The sequence below is a fragment of the Melospiza georgiana genome, chromosome 4, assembly GCF_028018845.1.
Source record: "Melospiza georgiana isolate bMelGeo1 chromosome 4, bMelGeo1.pri, whole genome shotgun sequence".
Lineage (NCBI taxonomy): Eukaryota > Metazoa > Chordata > Aves > Passeriformes > Passerellidae > Melospiza > Melospiza georgiana.
In genome coordinates, this window is record NC_080433.1 from 70715861 (window position 1) to 70731499 (window position 15639).

The window sequence follows — 15639 nt, forward strand, 5'->3', positions numbered from 1 at the left end:
TATTTTCACTGAAGACACACAAGCTGTGGTTAAGTCAGAAGTAAATTTCAATGTGTTCTCTCCCATATAGCTGCCATCGTTGAGCCTTTGAATGTCATTTCAAGTTTTAGTTTGAAAAGAGAAGAGGAATTAAAAGGAACCATTAACATTTTTAATGTCAGTTTTGGAAGTCTTTTTTTATGTTTATGGTGTTCCTGTCTTAGGCACTGTATAAACAAGTCTCATCCCTAAATGGAGTCTTTGCCCACATTCAGCCAAAGTCACAATGCTTTATAAATTCACTGGATTATTTGCATCTTCAAAGGCAGGCATTTGTCAATGGAGCTTAAGTTTCTGCTTGAAGTTAAGCATATGTTTAATTATGGTCCCAAATAAGGACCTAAGAGCTTTGTTACAGCATAATATGTTCATATTCCTATTATGGTGCTAAATAAATCACAAATTACAGTCTACCTACTCTTACTGATTTTCCATAGATATATTCAGTGTTTAGGAATAATGTCTATGCAAGAGATTCTTCCTCAGCACTTTGAACATTATGACAGAATTTGAATAGCCCAAAAAAACCACAGCAAAACTTGTTGATGTGAAATGTGGTGGTAACATGTGGAGATTCATTTCTTGCTACAAATATGATGGTTCCTGCTGTGGGTTTTTAAACTTGGGCAAAACCTAAAGTGTTATTTATCTGATGGAACTATCTTACATGCTATAAACTGATTGATTTCCCTCATGCAACTACCCTAAAAAGAGTTATGTTAAGATTCACATCAAAGATACCCTGTTAGGGTAAATATCCATAGTTAGAAAAAAAAATCCATTTGATTCTTGCCATCTTCCAGCTATTAAAGCTTTACCCAACTAGCAGGCTCTAGGAAAAACATCTTAATTTTTTATTTATCTTCATGGTTTGACAGACTGCACTGAATCTGCCCAGACAGAAGAATTAATCAAATGAAATATCTGTGACAAGATTTGCCATCTGGTTTTGACTGCTACATGGCAGTAAAAGTTCTGCAAATACATTAATTGAAGACATTTATGGCAGCTCTACATCATAAGAGCCATGTAACAATGATAAAATCCACTGCTGAGTCTGACCTTGGAATATTTAATACTATTTTTATTCTTCACATCATCATGAAACTGTTTTTTACAAAGATTTAACTGTAGATATCACATTATTATCAGATTGGTAGTAGCCTACATCCTATGATTCAATTGATTTATCATCCATTACAAGAAGTCCAGATTTGTTTTGAGAGAAAACTTTTAAGATCATCAAGCCTTAAGCAAGGTGACAGAACCAGATCCATTATATTTCATGTTATTTATTTCAATGCAATAAAAATAACTATTGGAGGGAAAACCAAACCTAGTGAGTCATATTCTAAATGTCTTGTCCTTCTTTGCAGATGCAGTTTTGTACCACATGACAGGCATGAAATCTCTTTCCAAAAAAATTCTACAAAATTATGGTTCTGAATAATGTGTAGTTTTGGGCAAGATCCTTTAGGCTATAAGGTGAAATGTTAGGTACCTAAAGATCTTTTTAGTTCCTATAATCTGTGAAATGTTTTCTTTTCCTCAGAGCTCATATTTTATTTGTTTTGAATGCGAGACAAAACATTAGGAAAGGCCTGGAGGGAAGTCTAGCACACAAGTGACTAGTAACAGCCTAATCTCCTTTTACTATTGGAGGAAAATATGTTTTGGTTTCTTTCTTCTTAGTCAAGTAAACAGATAAATATATTTCCCCTGGCTTCCATTACAGCAAGTTGGCAGTTACAGAAGAATCCTTTCAGTTTTGATTTCCTGTCAGCTTTACTAACAAATGACCACAGAGTACAGTATTCCCTTGGTGTGGTTTTTATAGACTCTGTGCCTTAAAAGAAGCATTTTTGAATGAAATTGCTATATGTTCTCACTTGGAGGGCTTGGTTTGTTTTCTGCATGAGTACATTTCTTCTTTTAATGATTGTGTGAAATTGGGAAAATGATAGGAAGGATGTGGCCTGAAAAAGAACATTTTAAAAAAACCAACTTTTCTTCCCTTGATCTTCATCTTCTGAGCTGGATTCAAAAGACTGGCTAAATTCAGATTCAGACATAAACTAGTTCAGGCCACTTATTCAGTTTGCCCATAGCAAACAGAAAAACCAAACCAAACCAAACCAGCTCCATGTGCAAAGAGCTGATCTCAGGGAAGTCAGTGGTGTGCTGCTGAGTTTTTTTTCAGCAGAACTTGCTGAATTTTTTTTCCCCTCGAAGTTGAATTTCTCCTCTTAGATTTATCTTTCAAAGAAAGAGACCTGAAAACAATACAGCTCATGAGTTGTGGTCAGAAGCTATGTGGTTCCCAAGCTCCTCAGTGGCCACTCCTATGGGCTGGGACCTAAAATTATTGTGCTGCTTTCTCTCACCTAAAGCTCCCGGAGGGTAGCCCCTAACCTTTGCATTTGTCTCTGCAGAATGTCTCTGTTTCACACCAGGCATCCATTCACTGTTCATGTGCAGGCAGACGCGCATCTTGAAGAGCAATCAAAAGCCTTCTGTGCGAGCAACACTCTTTTCTAACAATTCTTCTCTTTTCCAGAGTGAGTTTTCTTTGTCTACTCTCACACACCACAGTTGTTGTTACAGACATGGTCTCTGGAGAGGCAAATGTAGAAATGCCACTCTGCTCCGTGCCTTTCCTGTATTTTGCTCTCCAAGACAAGTTTTCTCAAGTGTCCCTGGGTCAGGATTTTGCAGAGGGAAAATGTCCTGCAGGGAGTGCAGAGGGAAAATGTGCTGCTGCTGAGTTGGCATCTAGGGACACAGATAGCGGCGTGGGGCAGGGAAAGGGGGAGAGACACAAAGTGACTTCATCACTTCCACCCTTACAGAGAAGATAATGAGCAAAGGACTTTCCAAACAGAGAAAGTGAAGTGTATTCAGACAGCAAAGGAGGCCGAAAAAACTGCCAAGAGAGGATTGAAGAGAACTTTCCAAAAAGCTGTCCTTAGCAGACCATAAATCTCACCCAGAAGACAGTTCAAACACAACACTTCCACCAGCCCTACTCTTCCCTGTTTATTTTCTTCCTGTCAGCGTTAGAATAGAATAATAAAGTACCAGACAAACAAACAAGGCAAACAAGAAAATAAGCAAGGAAACCCTGTAGAGAAGAAAAAGAATCGGTGACCTTGTCTGTCAGCAGTGCTGAGAAGTTCCTTGGATCACTCTTTGCAGCAGCCTGTGCAAACACCCCTGCTTCACCGTGTCCAATCCAAGAAAGGAATTCAAAAGCTCTTCTTGAGTGTCTGAAATAACCATTCAGAGGAATATGGCCATCCCAAGACTATATTTAAATATTTAACAGGGAAGCACATCCAGGGGTTTTGCTTTGTGCTCAAGTGAGGTGTTTCCCTGTAAGCTTTGTCTGTCCAAGATAGCATCAGCTTCACCAGTTCCTTCCTGCATTTAGTGGAAATTGCTTTAAAGGTAAGAAGTATTTTACTCTCTTAAAAAATTTGACAGGGAAATGGGAAGAAAAGTTCACCCTCCACGGGGTAATTTAGGAAAGATAAGAAACTCTGCTGCCAATTTTGAAAGGCAATGTGCAATACATACCCAAACAGGCAGGGAAATACCTCTTTGGAGGAAGCCACACAGAGAGTGAGCCTGGGGAGGTGTAGCAAGCATGCTGGAGGAAAAACAAATGGATTTCAGTTGGAAACCAGCCTGGTCTCTGTCAAACATACCAATAAAACTGACATGTTCCTGCAGACTGAGTTGGTAAGATCTGCATGTCGTGATGGGAAAAAGTACCGATAAGAAAATTTAGCAGCATTCACGCAAAGGCCAGTTAAAGAAAACTGAAAAGCCTTTTATTTTTTTTTCTTTTATTTTCCAACCATATGTATAAACCAGGCAGGAAGGTAGGACTTAAAAAAAACTTACAAAGAAAGCCAGAGGAATTAATGCTCAGGGATTAGTGCTAGGGAGTTATATGAATCAAAAAGTTGTTAACACTAAGTAACATCAGAGGGGATTAAAAAACACAATGCTTGCAAATACAGCCTGGTGTCCCTGCTTAAATAAAAAATAAAATAAAGTGAGAAGCCAGCCTGACAAAATAGGACTTTAGAAAAGACTCCTAACTAAATTAATTAAGATAACTGCCCAGAAAGAGCTCTGGTAAGGAAGCAGGTTTCTACAGGAAGAATATTCACTTTTAAGGCAGTTTTAAAATTAAGGCCAGCTTCTGGTGATATCGACCATAAATTAAAGTGGAATAAAAGGAAAAAGAAACCATCTAGAAGGATCTCCAAAGGCCCATGCACTCTTTCAATTAACAGTGTAAATACAGGTGGTTAGCACTAATTCCCTAAAGCATTTGAGCATCTTAAGGGCCAAGGCTGAACTTTTTTAACTTCTATATATAATATTGTAGCTTTCACTTGCAGGTTACAGTTATACCAATGTATAAAAACTAGATCACAGATGGCTGAAAATTAGCCAAGTCTACTTTGTCTGCTTCCAGAACAATAAAAAGCAATCCTAGAGCTTGTACATTGTGCCAGGAAGAATAGATACACATGTGTCTCTGCACACATGGGCACGCACACACATCCACAAAGACACATGCAAACATGCAATCACTACAGACCTGAATGGATTGGTTTGCATCCAGCTAATCCAGAGCATGGCCAAAGGATAAGAGGTATATAAGATTTTATTCCAGCTCAGGCTTACACTGCAAATGTTTGTCATCACAAATGTGCCAAATCAGGATATCAAAAATTCATATCTGTGGCTGGCACTACAAAGCTTCTCCATGTTATTCTTGGTTAGTTTGAAAGTGAGATAAGTTGTTCTGGTAGGACGACCTCTCTTTGCACGCTGCTGTATTCCTGTGCCAAGGCACTTGAGTTATCACAGCACTGGGACAAGGAAAACCCCAGGTTAAAATCCTTTTCCTGAAGTCTGTGTGTAGATTGTGAATTTATTAATTCTAGATTAATAAAGATACCACTGTGAAGACATTTATGTGCATTTGGGTGGGTGTGATGTGCACTTGTTTCTGCGTCCACGTGTAATTTGTGTGCTTGGGGTGCTCAGCCACACCAGACCTCTGGCAATGTATGGATGGTTTGGTATGGATGGCTGTGAGCACCTCCCCAGGCTTTGCTGATGTGGGAAGTGTAGAAGCCATCTAGCCCACAAGAATATTCCTTTCCATGAGTTAATATACTTGATGGCAAGTTGGGAACATCAGGGCATAGCTGAAGGCTGGGCTGCAATGAGTTTTCACTTCCTAAAGCTATTTTAAGGACTTTTTCTGAATATATGTAACAGAAAAAAAAATTGAGGCCATGTGTGGACTTAACCAACAGAAATATAGGTTACAAAGAATTGAAGGAAAAGGCAATAATTTGGACTCATCTGTCTTGTGAGGATGCACAGAAATGGAAAGCAGGACTTTCAAGTGAACACTTAATGCAAATCTTCCACAACTTACACTGCTATGAACAGAAAATTTTCAGTGATTTCATTTTAAAAAATTTAAAATAAACAATTAAAAAATTAAATTTAAAAAATTGGAGAAGGAGTTCTGTGATGGCAGTTTTGTAAGTGCTCTGTGAAGTGAGAGCCCTGTTAAACACAAGGCTGAACAGCAGATGGCATATTTACGCCCAAGACACGAGACTGTTGTTGACATGCTTTGAAACAGCAATGTTGATGTAAATGCATATTTGCTCATTGTGTGTATAATGCTGACATTAATCCTCAAGAAAAGAAAACCATCTGGATTTTTTTTAGTCAGTATTATATGAACTGAATTAAATACTATAAAGTCATATTTTGCTGAAGGCAAAACTTCTCTCTGTCGAAGAGAAGGACTATATCCTTATTTGTATTTTATACTAGCCTCATTTAATCTAGTGCATACCTCTAATGTTGTCTTTCTTGCCTTATTTTTGATAAATTGTTATGAATTGCACTGTCTTCTACACAATATTTCTTCCAGTAGAATGCATTAAATACTCCAATTGAGGTCAGCACTAGCTTCAACAGATAAAATGTGAGATATCTCAAGTAAATGACATCTCTTGGACTCTGAAGTGGTACATTTATTTGCTCTGGTGGGGAGTTTTTCCCTAAAGAGTTTATTATTTTTTGTATAAAAGCTAAATTAATAGCAAGTGCATTCATCATGGGTTTTAAGATTGTTGTTGTTGTTCCTCTTCTTCTTAATAATTTATAATGATAAAATTATTGTTGCTATTATTATTTAATGAACAATATCTGAATAGTAAGCAAATTAACCAATTCTCATCTTCAGTCAGACTCTGAGCAAATTTGATAGTCTGAATTTGAACTTTGATGCTCAGCATTGAAATAAAATGTAGATTTTCTCCCTCTGATACTCACTAAGAGTCTGGAACACGTCCTGAGCACTTCTTCAAGACAGGATCTGAAACAATGTCAAGACAAAGTCTGAGGGGTTTAGAAGGAAGATTTGGGACATATCTATTAGCTCTAGATTGGGCTAAATAATGTTTTAAAATAGTGTTTTGACAGTGATTTCAATGCAAGTAGCATCAGGACTTTGGACATAGAAGCACAACTTGTCCTGTATCTTCTGTGACCATATGGAGAAGTCATTGCATCTTCCCAAGTGTTCTCAACAAAGTGAAGTAGATTTAACTATTAAGCTATTCTACTGCAGCTTTTGACACCATACAGCCTATGTTATAAAAACTGAGACAACATGAAAAAAAGAATCTTTTTTATTTTAGGGCTTATTTTGTTATTAACCTTTTTATGGTCTGCCTTTTCCCTCCCAGCTGTTTTCTTTCCTATTTATTGCACGTGGGTTTTATTGGAACGTAGCTGTCCAGAACTCGGTGCTTTTGAAGGCAGAGTAGATACAGAGCTGAGCCCTGCTAAATGGCCTGCCCTGTTTACATGAGGCTTGTTAAATAACACAGAGCAGAACACAAGCAGTGAGCACCAACGTGGGCTTCCATCATTGATCATCTGCAGATTACAGTGTTCCTGCAGCTACAAAAGATAAAGCTACCACAGAATGTAATATGAAGGCAATATCCTATTAAGAGATTTTTGTGGTGCAAATTTCTGTACAAGCAGTTAATTCTCACGGTTCCCAGAAGACACATAGGTCACCTGAACATGCTGAAAGCTGAATGTAAAACTGTAGCAAAGTATTGTTTTGACATGTGGAATATTTACAGATTTTTTAAAACTTTGGAGGCACTCCTGCATGGTGGAAGTTATTGAAAGCTTCCCAGTGCTTTCAGGAGTTCCTGATAAAATCCATTGATTTTATGGATTGATTAGAAAACTCCCTCTTTGAATAAACACACACACAAAAAAGTGATGTTTGCCATGGAAAACTCAGAATCTGACTTCAAACACTCTGCATATGAGTCTATTTGAAAAATGAATCACTGTGGATATAGCTGGAGCAAATATATATTTAAATCATCGAAATCACAGTGCAACCAGAAATGCTTACAACTTTGAAATTTTAGCTGAATAATGACAAAGAAGTAATGAGATTACTGTCCCTTATTTGAACTCACCAGAATGCTCTGACTTTACAGGAGTTTGACAATACTTGGCACTGATCTGGTGGGGTTAGTAAGGGTGTTGCTTATTTCCTTTTCTGGTAGCTGCTGGCTGGTTGTGGTAATAAGCAGCAGCAGCACCAAGGTTTGTTGCAAGTTATTGCTCTCCTTTGCATCATTTTTTGTACCTCGGTACAAAGTGATATTGAGAGGGGAGCCCTTTCCAGAAGTGTAAAGTGTATTTATTCAGATAAGTAAAATTCCAAGCCTCTCATACTAAAATTTTAAGGAACTAAAACTTCAAGGAAAATATTTATGTTTAGCTTGAGAACATCCTTTCCACTGCAAATATACTCTCAGTGTAATATGCTTAGACCATTCTCAATGCAGAAATAATTCAGAAAGGTTCTTGGGAACTCTCAACAAGATCACCATGTATTTGGCTCTTTCTTTCATTTTATTTTCAATTCTGCAATTGGACACAAGAGGATCTTTACAGCACCAGTCCTCCTTACTTTGCACATTAAAATCCCTCACTGGAATTGGAACTGGGAAACTTGCAGTGGGGTTGTGGCCTTGTTCTTTCAATAAGAAATGTAATGCTAATTAAGTTTTGTTGTTTTTTATAAAATACTTTATTAAGAATAATAAGAGTAAACAAGGTTACAAAAATACCAACTTTATTAACTAATGAACATGTTAATTACAGAAGATTTGTATTACAAGTTATAACCAGAGTGTTCCTTTTTCATTAGGCATTCATCAAGTTGTACTTAATTGGGAGCATTATTCTTCCCTCTTAAATAAAAAAAATTCTTTTATCATACACTGAAGTCCACAGGCAGCTCCCTGAAGTTAGATCCCATGCAAGAAAACACCATACATAAATGCCCAAGGGTATTTTTAAAAAGGAACACCAGAAAACTTTAGGGTGAAAAGCCATGTCAGTTCCTGCCAGCAGCCCCAACATTCAAAAACAGTAATATACCAGTGCACATGAGGGAGGAAAAAAATAATTGGTAAGGAGACAAAGCTAAATAACCAACCTAATAGGCTTCCTACAGTCTCCATGGGGGTCAACTGGTTTACAACCAGCTTTACAGAAGGATGATGACAAAGCCTCAACTCCTGCTGAGGTTGCCCTGGAGCTGAGAATGTGTACAAGGATCCATGTGGAAAAGCACTGAACAACTCTTAGGCCCTGCTCTTTTGACAATCTCATTCACTGAATTCAAGGGACATTTTGCCTGAGTAGATTTTGACCCCCAGAAATATATTTGGACCCTCATCTGAAAAGCTCTAACTCAAGTGAGTAGCTCTGTCAAGTACATTGGCATTGCCTGCAGGAAGGGATTGCAGAATGCCTCAGAGAATTTTAGTCTTAAATGAGAGAAGAAGATTTCAGCAGTAGCAGCAAAAATCTAGACCAGTACATTCCCAATGAGAGCTACATTTTTCTGAGGGTCATGAGGTTTATGAGAGAAAAAGAGATAGGGGGAAAATGTTTTTAAGGGAAAAATGTTTTCTTTAATAAAATGAAGACGCGTTAGCCAGTTCTAATGCCCAAAGAAAATAGTAATTAAGTTAAACTAACTTCAGTTGCACAAATCACCTCTTAGGTATTCATTCCATAATTTTATATCTGAAAATTACACCTTTCAGAGATCAAGGATTAGTTACAGCAAAGAGAATGAGAATGAAATTAAATGGAGTTTAAGAATGTCCTTAAGAAGAATTTAAGTTCTGTACCCTTTATTCTAATCTGATTAAAATCACATCTGTGAAGTAAAATTCAGATCCTAGTGAAGTTAATTAGGGGCTTTTCAGCATTTAGATGGGCACTAGATCAGGTTCCCTTGTTATAACAGAGAGAAAAAAAAATATTAGAACAGTGAAAAAATATCTATGGAGTGTCCTTTCTTAAGAGAGTCCTGTAGTTATAACAGTTGCCTGGTACGGTACCATTGGTACCAACAAGAAATATTCACAGGAATAAATGAAGTACAGATTCATTACCACATATCATTATTCTTCTCTTCCCTTGCTCTTCAGGATCTCAGGTGCCCTCCATTCTGAGATTGGGGGAGCAAAAGTACCTGGTAAGCAAGTGCATACAAACTTGTTAAGTTCTGGAGCATCAACTCTGCACAATTTATTTTACTGAGGCACTGCCCAGAACAAACAGGTAAAAATCCTTACACGTTGTCTAAGAAAAAACAGTATTTTTTATCATATATATATGTGTGTGTGTGTGTGTGTGTGTGTGAGATATATATATATATATATATAAAAATCACAGTCTTCTGCACAGCAGAAGCTTATAAGTAAAATATTTTAGGATTCAAATTTTTTAGATAGACATAACAAAATGCCTGCAAATATAATACAGTGAGCACATGACAGTTCTTCGAACACAAAGAGTGAACATGGAATTGTATATTTTATCCACATTCTACTTGTGGCTGAGAACAAAACTCACTTGGAGTTTTTTAAAAGTCTTTCTTAAAAATGTAATCCTTTCAATAAGATGTGGTCAGTATATACTTAGTACGAATACACTCTTCACCTACATGACAATAATTAAGTGTAAATACAATAGGCTAAATCCTGCCCTCTTTAGGCCTGGTAAGTAAGAGAGGCTAAAGGGAGCATGAAGCCTTTAGAGGTGGCCAGAATAGATTGAGACAGACTGTCTGCATAGCATCCACAACCTTGAATGTGCTGCACAGAGATGTCACATCTTGTCCAAAGAGATTATTTACATCAGGAGGAACTTCAGAAGCTCTGCTTGCTGAAACACTTTGCCCTATGTGCCAGTAGAATCCGCTGGAAATGTGGCACAAATCTCAGCGAGCCAAGCCTCTTAAGCACGGGCTGAAACTCATCCCAGCTCACCAGATGTAAGCATACTGAGTCCCACTGAAGTCAAAGTGCACTGCTGAAGAAAATTTGGTGAGCCAAGACGAGGCCTGTCTCCCATGACATCTCCCCTGAAGTGGTTGCTTTCTGACAGGGCAGAATTCAACCCTGCATCTCCTGCATGAAATGTCCTTTTGTATGAAATATCCACACCACGGGGTCAGACTCGTGGCTCTGCAGTTACATATGATACACAGACCAAACACTACTGGAAACATTTACAATTTACACAGTCACAAGTGAAGCAACAGTGCTGTTATTTATGCCATTACATGTACAGTAGTAAAACTAACATTGGATATATGTCATATCAATTTTCCAGAAATTAAAGGGTAATCAGTGCCACCTATACCAACATATTTGTACAAAATTTCCAGACATAAAACTAAATGCTTACAGAAGAACAAGCACTTTTCATAGATGATGATTTTGTGTTCCCTTTCCCTATCAGCAAAAAGGAAAATGATTGTCCCATACATAGACAGGAAACAAGCAACTAAACTATTGGTGATGTTGTCCATATTAAATACAGGATCATATCAATCTCTGCAATTGTTTTATTATATTGAAGTGAATTATACAAAAGATAGACTTTTTTGCAAATCTAGTTAAGGTTTTATTAAAGTTCTCATGGCTCTGAAAAACTATTAACGTATAACTTACTTTTCCCAGTCTTAAGTCTCTCAGCCAGGTACTAGATTCAACTGTTCTTTTTCTTGCTGTAAATGCAGAGTTCCATAAAATAACTAGAACCAACCAAACTTTAAATACTTGTCTGTTTAGAAAGATTTGGGCATATTTGATTTAAATTTCTTTCAATGCCCAAAGTCTTCCAATAGCTACTCAGGATTACTTTTTCAAACTGTATGAGATGCTGTCTTTAGCATTGCAAATCCACAGTTATTTCTCAGTCACATTGTAAAGGAATGATCAAGAGTTTGCTAACCAAAATGGGGTTTGAGATATCTGTTAGAGGACTATATATACAGTGAAGGAACCAAGTGCAGAACTAGAGTCTGTAAGCATTGTGTAAAAGAAAGTGGTAGTGACTTCTACGAGAACTCTGCTTATTGGCAGGCTTGTCAAAGTCCATCAAAAATGAAAAGATTGCTTTCTAAAGATATAATTTTTTTATAAAGTACTGAAATCTTTGACCTCTTATAAGGGGGAAAGAGAAATATGATCATAAATGCTGTCCTGACAGACGCATATATTTCTCAGTAGGGCTTTTGTTATATATGAAGAGAAATATATGGCTCATAGAAAGAATAAGATGTGTTAAGTAGAACTATAACTTGTTTCTCCTAAGATAATCTGAAGAGCAGCATCAAGGAGGTCATATGATCTATTTCTACAAAACCATTTATCATCCAGTAATGTCTTTGCAAAATTGTTTATCCATTCAAGTATCTTCAGGAGATATGTCACCATACTTGCATATACTGTAAGTCACTCCAACATTTATAAAACAACATTGATAGACAAAAACACCAAAAACACCCATAAATATTAAAAGAAGCTCAAGAAACTTGACTATCAAGTACTTAAAAAATTGTCGTTCTTTACATTACACATTAATTACAGGCTGTCCAGAATCTTTCAGTGGGAGTTGTTGACTTTTTCAGGGTTTTCTGTAGGTCATCATAATCTTGTGAATCCACCGGGAATAATATGAGACCCGAACAAAAATCCCAGGACGATTTCGAATGGCGCATCCACGGCCAGGAACAATGACACCAATTACAATCTTCAGCCTGTTTTGTTCACAAACCAAAGGACCACCATAATCTCGCTGGGAAAAAAATAAACAGCATGAGTGTCACTTCTCAAAATGCTCCAAGACACAGCTCCCACCTGTCTGCTACTGAATGGTTTCTTTTGGGGATGGCAAGATGCACTAAGCAATAGTGTTCTTGCCATAGGATATAAACCAAGTTACAATATCTTTTTTTTTTCATAACCAGAACTTATGACAAACAATGTCAGAGTTGGCCTCTGACCTTTTGTTCCTTCTGTGCAAATTAAGCTCTGTGATCCATCTTTACATGTCATTCTAATGACTTCAGACCACCAGATTTTATTCACCTCATTCAGCTACCTGCAAGCCTAATATTTTTTATGTGAATATAAACCAGATGAGCTGAATGTGAGTTGACAGATAAACACTTTTGTTATGATGACAGGCTTTGCATCAAACATATTGACAAAGTCAGGTTAGTATATCTCTTTCAATCATCTTGCAAGGCCCTAGGATGAGAATCTGTATGTACTAATAGGCAGAAGGAATAAAAACCATGATAAAAAGGTAATACTTTTTTAAGCACTATTTTGAGACATAACTTGTTAAAAATTTTTTTTTGTTATTTTGAATGAACGAGACACCTATACAATAGTTTATGAATTACATGAAAATTTGGAGTGTGACCCACTGAGATCAGAGTTAGATACCATCACACAGATCTGGGACTCGAACACAGATGCTGCAGCTTCTACCAAGGCTAAAGGTAGACTGGACCCTGGAAACTTGCTGCAAAACTAGACAGCAAATTCTTATATCAGACAGTGAATTATTGTTTAAAAAAAGGAAAGCTGACAATTAGCATTGCATTCTCTCTGGATCACCAGAGAAACAACAATGCTTGACCTTTATTTGGTTTGGGATTTTTTCTGACTGACAGCAGACTAGTTCCCACATGAACAATGAACTATGTCAGAGCCATCAGAGCTGCTCATAAAACACTTTCAGGAGTGGAGTTTCACCTGCCAATCTGATTTTGTTCCTCGTCCTGTTCTCTGCTGAGGAAAGTAGCTTCAAAGGAGAACTTAAGGAGCAGGAAACTGCTCAGTGATTAAGACTGATTGCTAATATTAATTCATTCCATTTATTCTTGCAGGGGAAAACAAAGTGCAGGATCCCCAGCAGACTCCCATGCAGATGTTTCATTTATAAGTCTTGACAAGTCTAAGACCTCATTTACAATTAAACATTTTATTTTGAAGAAATACTTTGGAACAAAAAATGATCCCATAGATTATTAATAACAAATGGAAGAGGACTCAGCTTTATAAAGATGACCTCTTTTCTCCATGGTTTGGTAGTACCCTTGGGTGGGGAAAATTTTATTACACAGTTAACATTGGTATTAGGAAATCAACAATCCTATTTCAGATAATAAATACTTTATAATGTTCATGACTTCCCTCCTTCTAGATATCTGCAGTCAGATTTTCCATCAAAAAATATTTATCTTCCTGTAATAAATTATTTACAGCTTTTCTCCTCAGATGTCTTTTCTCCATCATCAAAAGCAGTGCTAAGCAAAACAACTGTACCAACCAACTGTACCAAACTCGATCACTGAAGTGGTTCTCCTGTCCTCATCAATATGTTGCTCAGGCTCAGAAAAGCAAAATGCTCCAGCCTTCTGACTCATAAAAACCTCAGTACATTTCTGGATCTTTCTCCTTCCTCATAACTTTATCACCTCTGTTGAGTACTGACTGTTATGTATTTTGCATGCAATGCCTCATCTAAATAGGATGTAATTTATTTTTTGGGGAAAGAAATAGACAGGGTCCTAAAAATGTATTAGGAAGTGTAATATTTACCTCACAAGGCCCAGCACCTACGGTTTCAGCCACAGCACAGATTTCAGACTCATTCACAGTAATCTTTCCTTTGAGATATTGGTTGCATTTCTCGTTTCCCAAAATAAACAGGTTTGCTGCTTGGAGAAGGCCATCATAGTTAACTACTACAATTAAAAAGAAAATAAAATTTTAATTGTATTTTAGGGGAAAGAAAGTATTTCAAGACACAGTCCACATAAACTTATTCATGTAATTTCAGTTATTGTACTTTCTCTCCAAAACTCACGTTTTTGTCTATCCCCACTGTTATCCTGCTTTTTTATTTTGGATTTCTTTCATTTTCTGAAAATGGGATTTACCAGACATTTGTTTGGTTTTCAAGTCTGTTTAGTTCTCTGAGAATATCTGGATAAGTTTTTTAGTACTAGAATAAAGGGCTTTGTAACTGGGCTTACTCTACAGCTCACCACCAGATTGCCCAGTCATCAAAGAAATCAGAAAAAGAGCCTGAAAATGTTATCACTCCCATCAGTGGAGGGAGGATTCTGCTCCCTGCCTTAAACATGAGTTAATGTGTAACAGTGACTGCCATGGCCTAGGGAAGGATGTGTGACTTGAAAAATACTGTAGCAGAGTGGAGTTTTTCTCAATCTGTGCTGGCTCAGCTACCCTGAATGACTTTGTGCCTGCAAGGGCAGAGCCACAGCCTTGTGCAATCTCCATTCATCAGTGTGAAGGTCAGGAAGCAGGAGCCCTGTGGAGCTTACTCTTGTTCTACATGTCGAAAGACAAGCCTGTACAAGCTGCAAAGATAAATAAAGGGTCCGGACCTGCCCGTTCTCTGCACAGCCATCAAAAAAAAAAAATGCCAAGCTTGCCCTCCACTGACTTATAATCCTGTTTTCTTAAAAAAAAAAAATGGATGTAACACTTCTTCCTGACCGGGATTCTGTGAGGATTATATAAAGTAGTGCAAAAAATATAGTACAAAGTCCTTGGATGACAGATGTTATGTATTTACTGTATTACATAACTCCACAACATTGCAAATTCCCTATCAGTTCTCTTAAGCTAAGCTTTCCTGTGATGCTGTGCTGTGCTCCAGCCTGATGTCCCTGTCCCCCAGACAGCCAATGCCCCTAGAGGGTGGCTAATATGGACATGTTGGGAACATCAAAGGCAGTCATTTGGGAGAGGGCTGGTACAGATTAATTGCCACCCACAAAGAAATGGCAGAGTAGCGGCTACAAGGAAGACAGCCTCAGAATTCCAGCCTAGCTTCTGCTCTGCTTCCAGGACAGTGTGAGTGTATTGCTGCTGCTTACTCAGGGTCTGTGGCAAAACAACATTTGAGCACAGTAAATATTGGAGTAATTATTGTCAACTGGCAGCTATTAACTTTTTATCAACACATAATTAGCCAGATATAGCATTTACTAGACTAAATAAATGTCTGTTCTCCCACATATTTGTATTTTCTTCACACAAAACTGTGTTTAATAAACATTAGAAAGGTTGCAAAGTCAATTACTCAAAAGTTAGGAAATGC

General features: G+C 37.4%; 1 protein-coding gene across 1 annotated transcript in view; it reads right to left on the bottom strand.

Annotated features, from left to right (window-relative positions):
- Positions 1-12120: 12120 nt before the first annotated feature.
- Positions 12121-15639, bottom strand: part of HGF (hepatocyte growth factor) — a 45185-nt gene continuing 41666 nt past the window's right edge. Inside the window, exons 17-18 of the mRNA XM_058023308.1 lie at positions 14109-14254; positions 12121-12291 (exon numbers count right to left, since the gene is read on the bottom strand). Of these exons, the coding sequence (XP_057879291.1) occupies positions 12121-12291; positions 14109-14254 (317 nt within the window). The remainder of the gene's footprint in view (positions 12292-14108; positions 14255-15639) is intronic.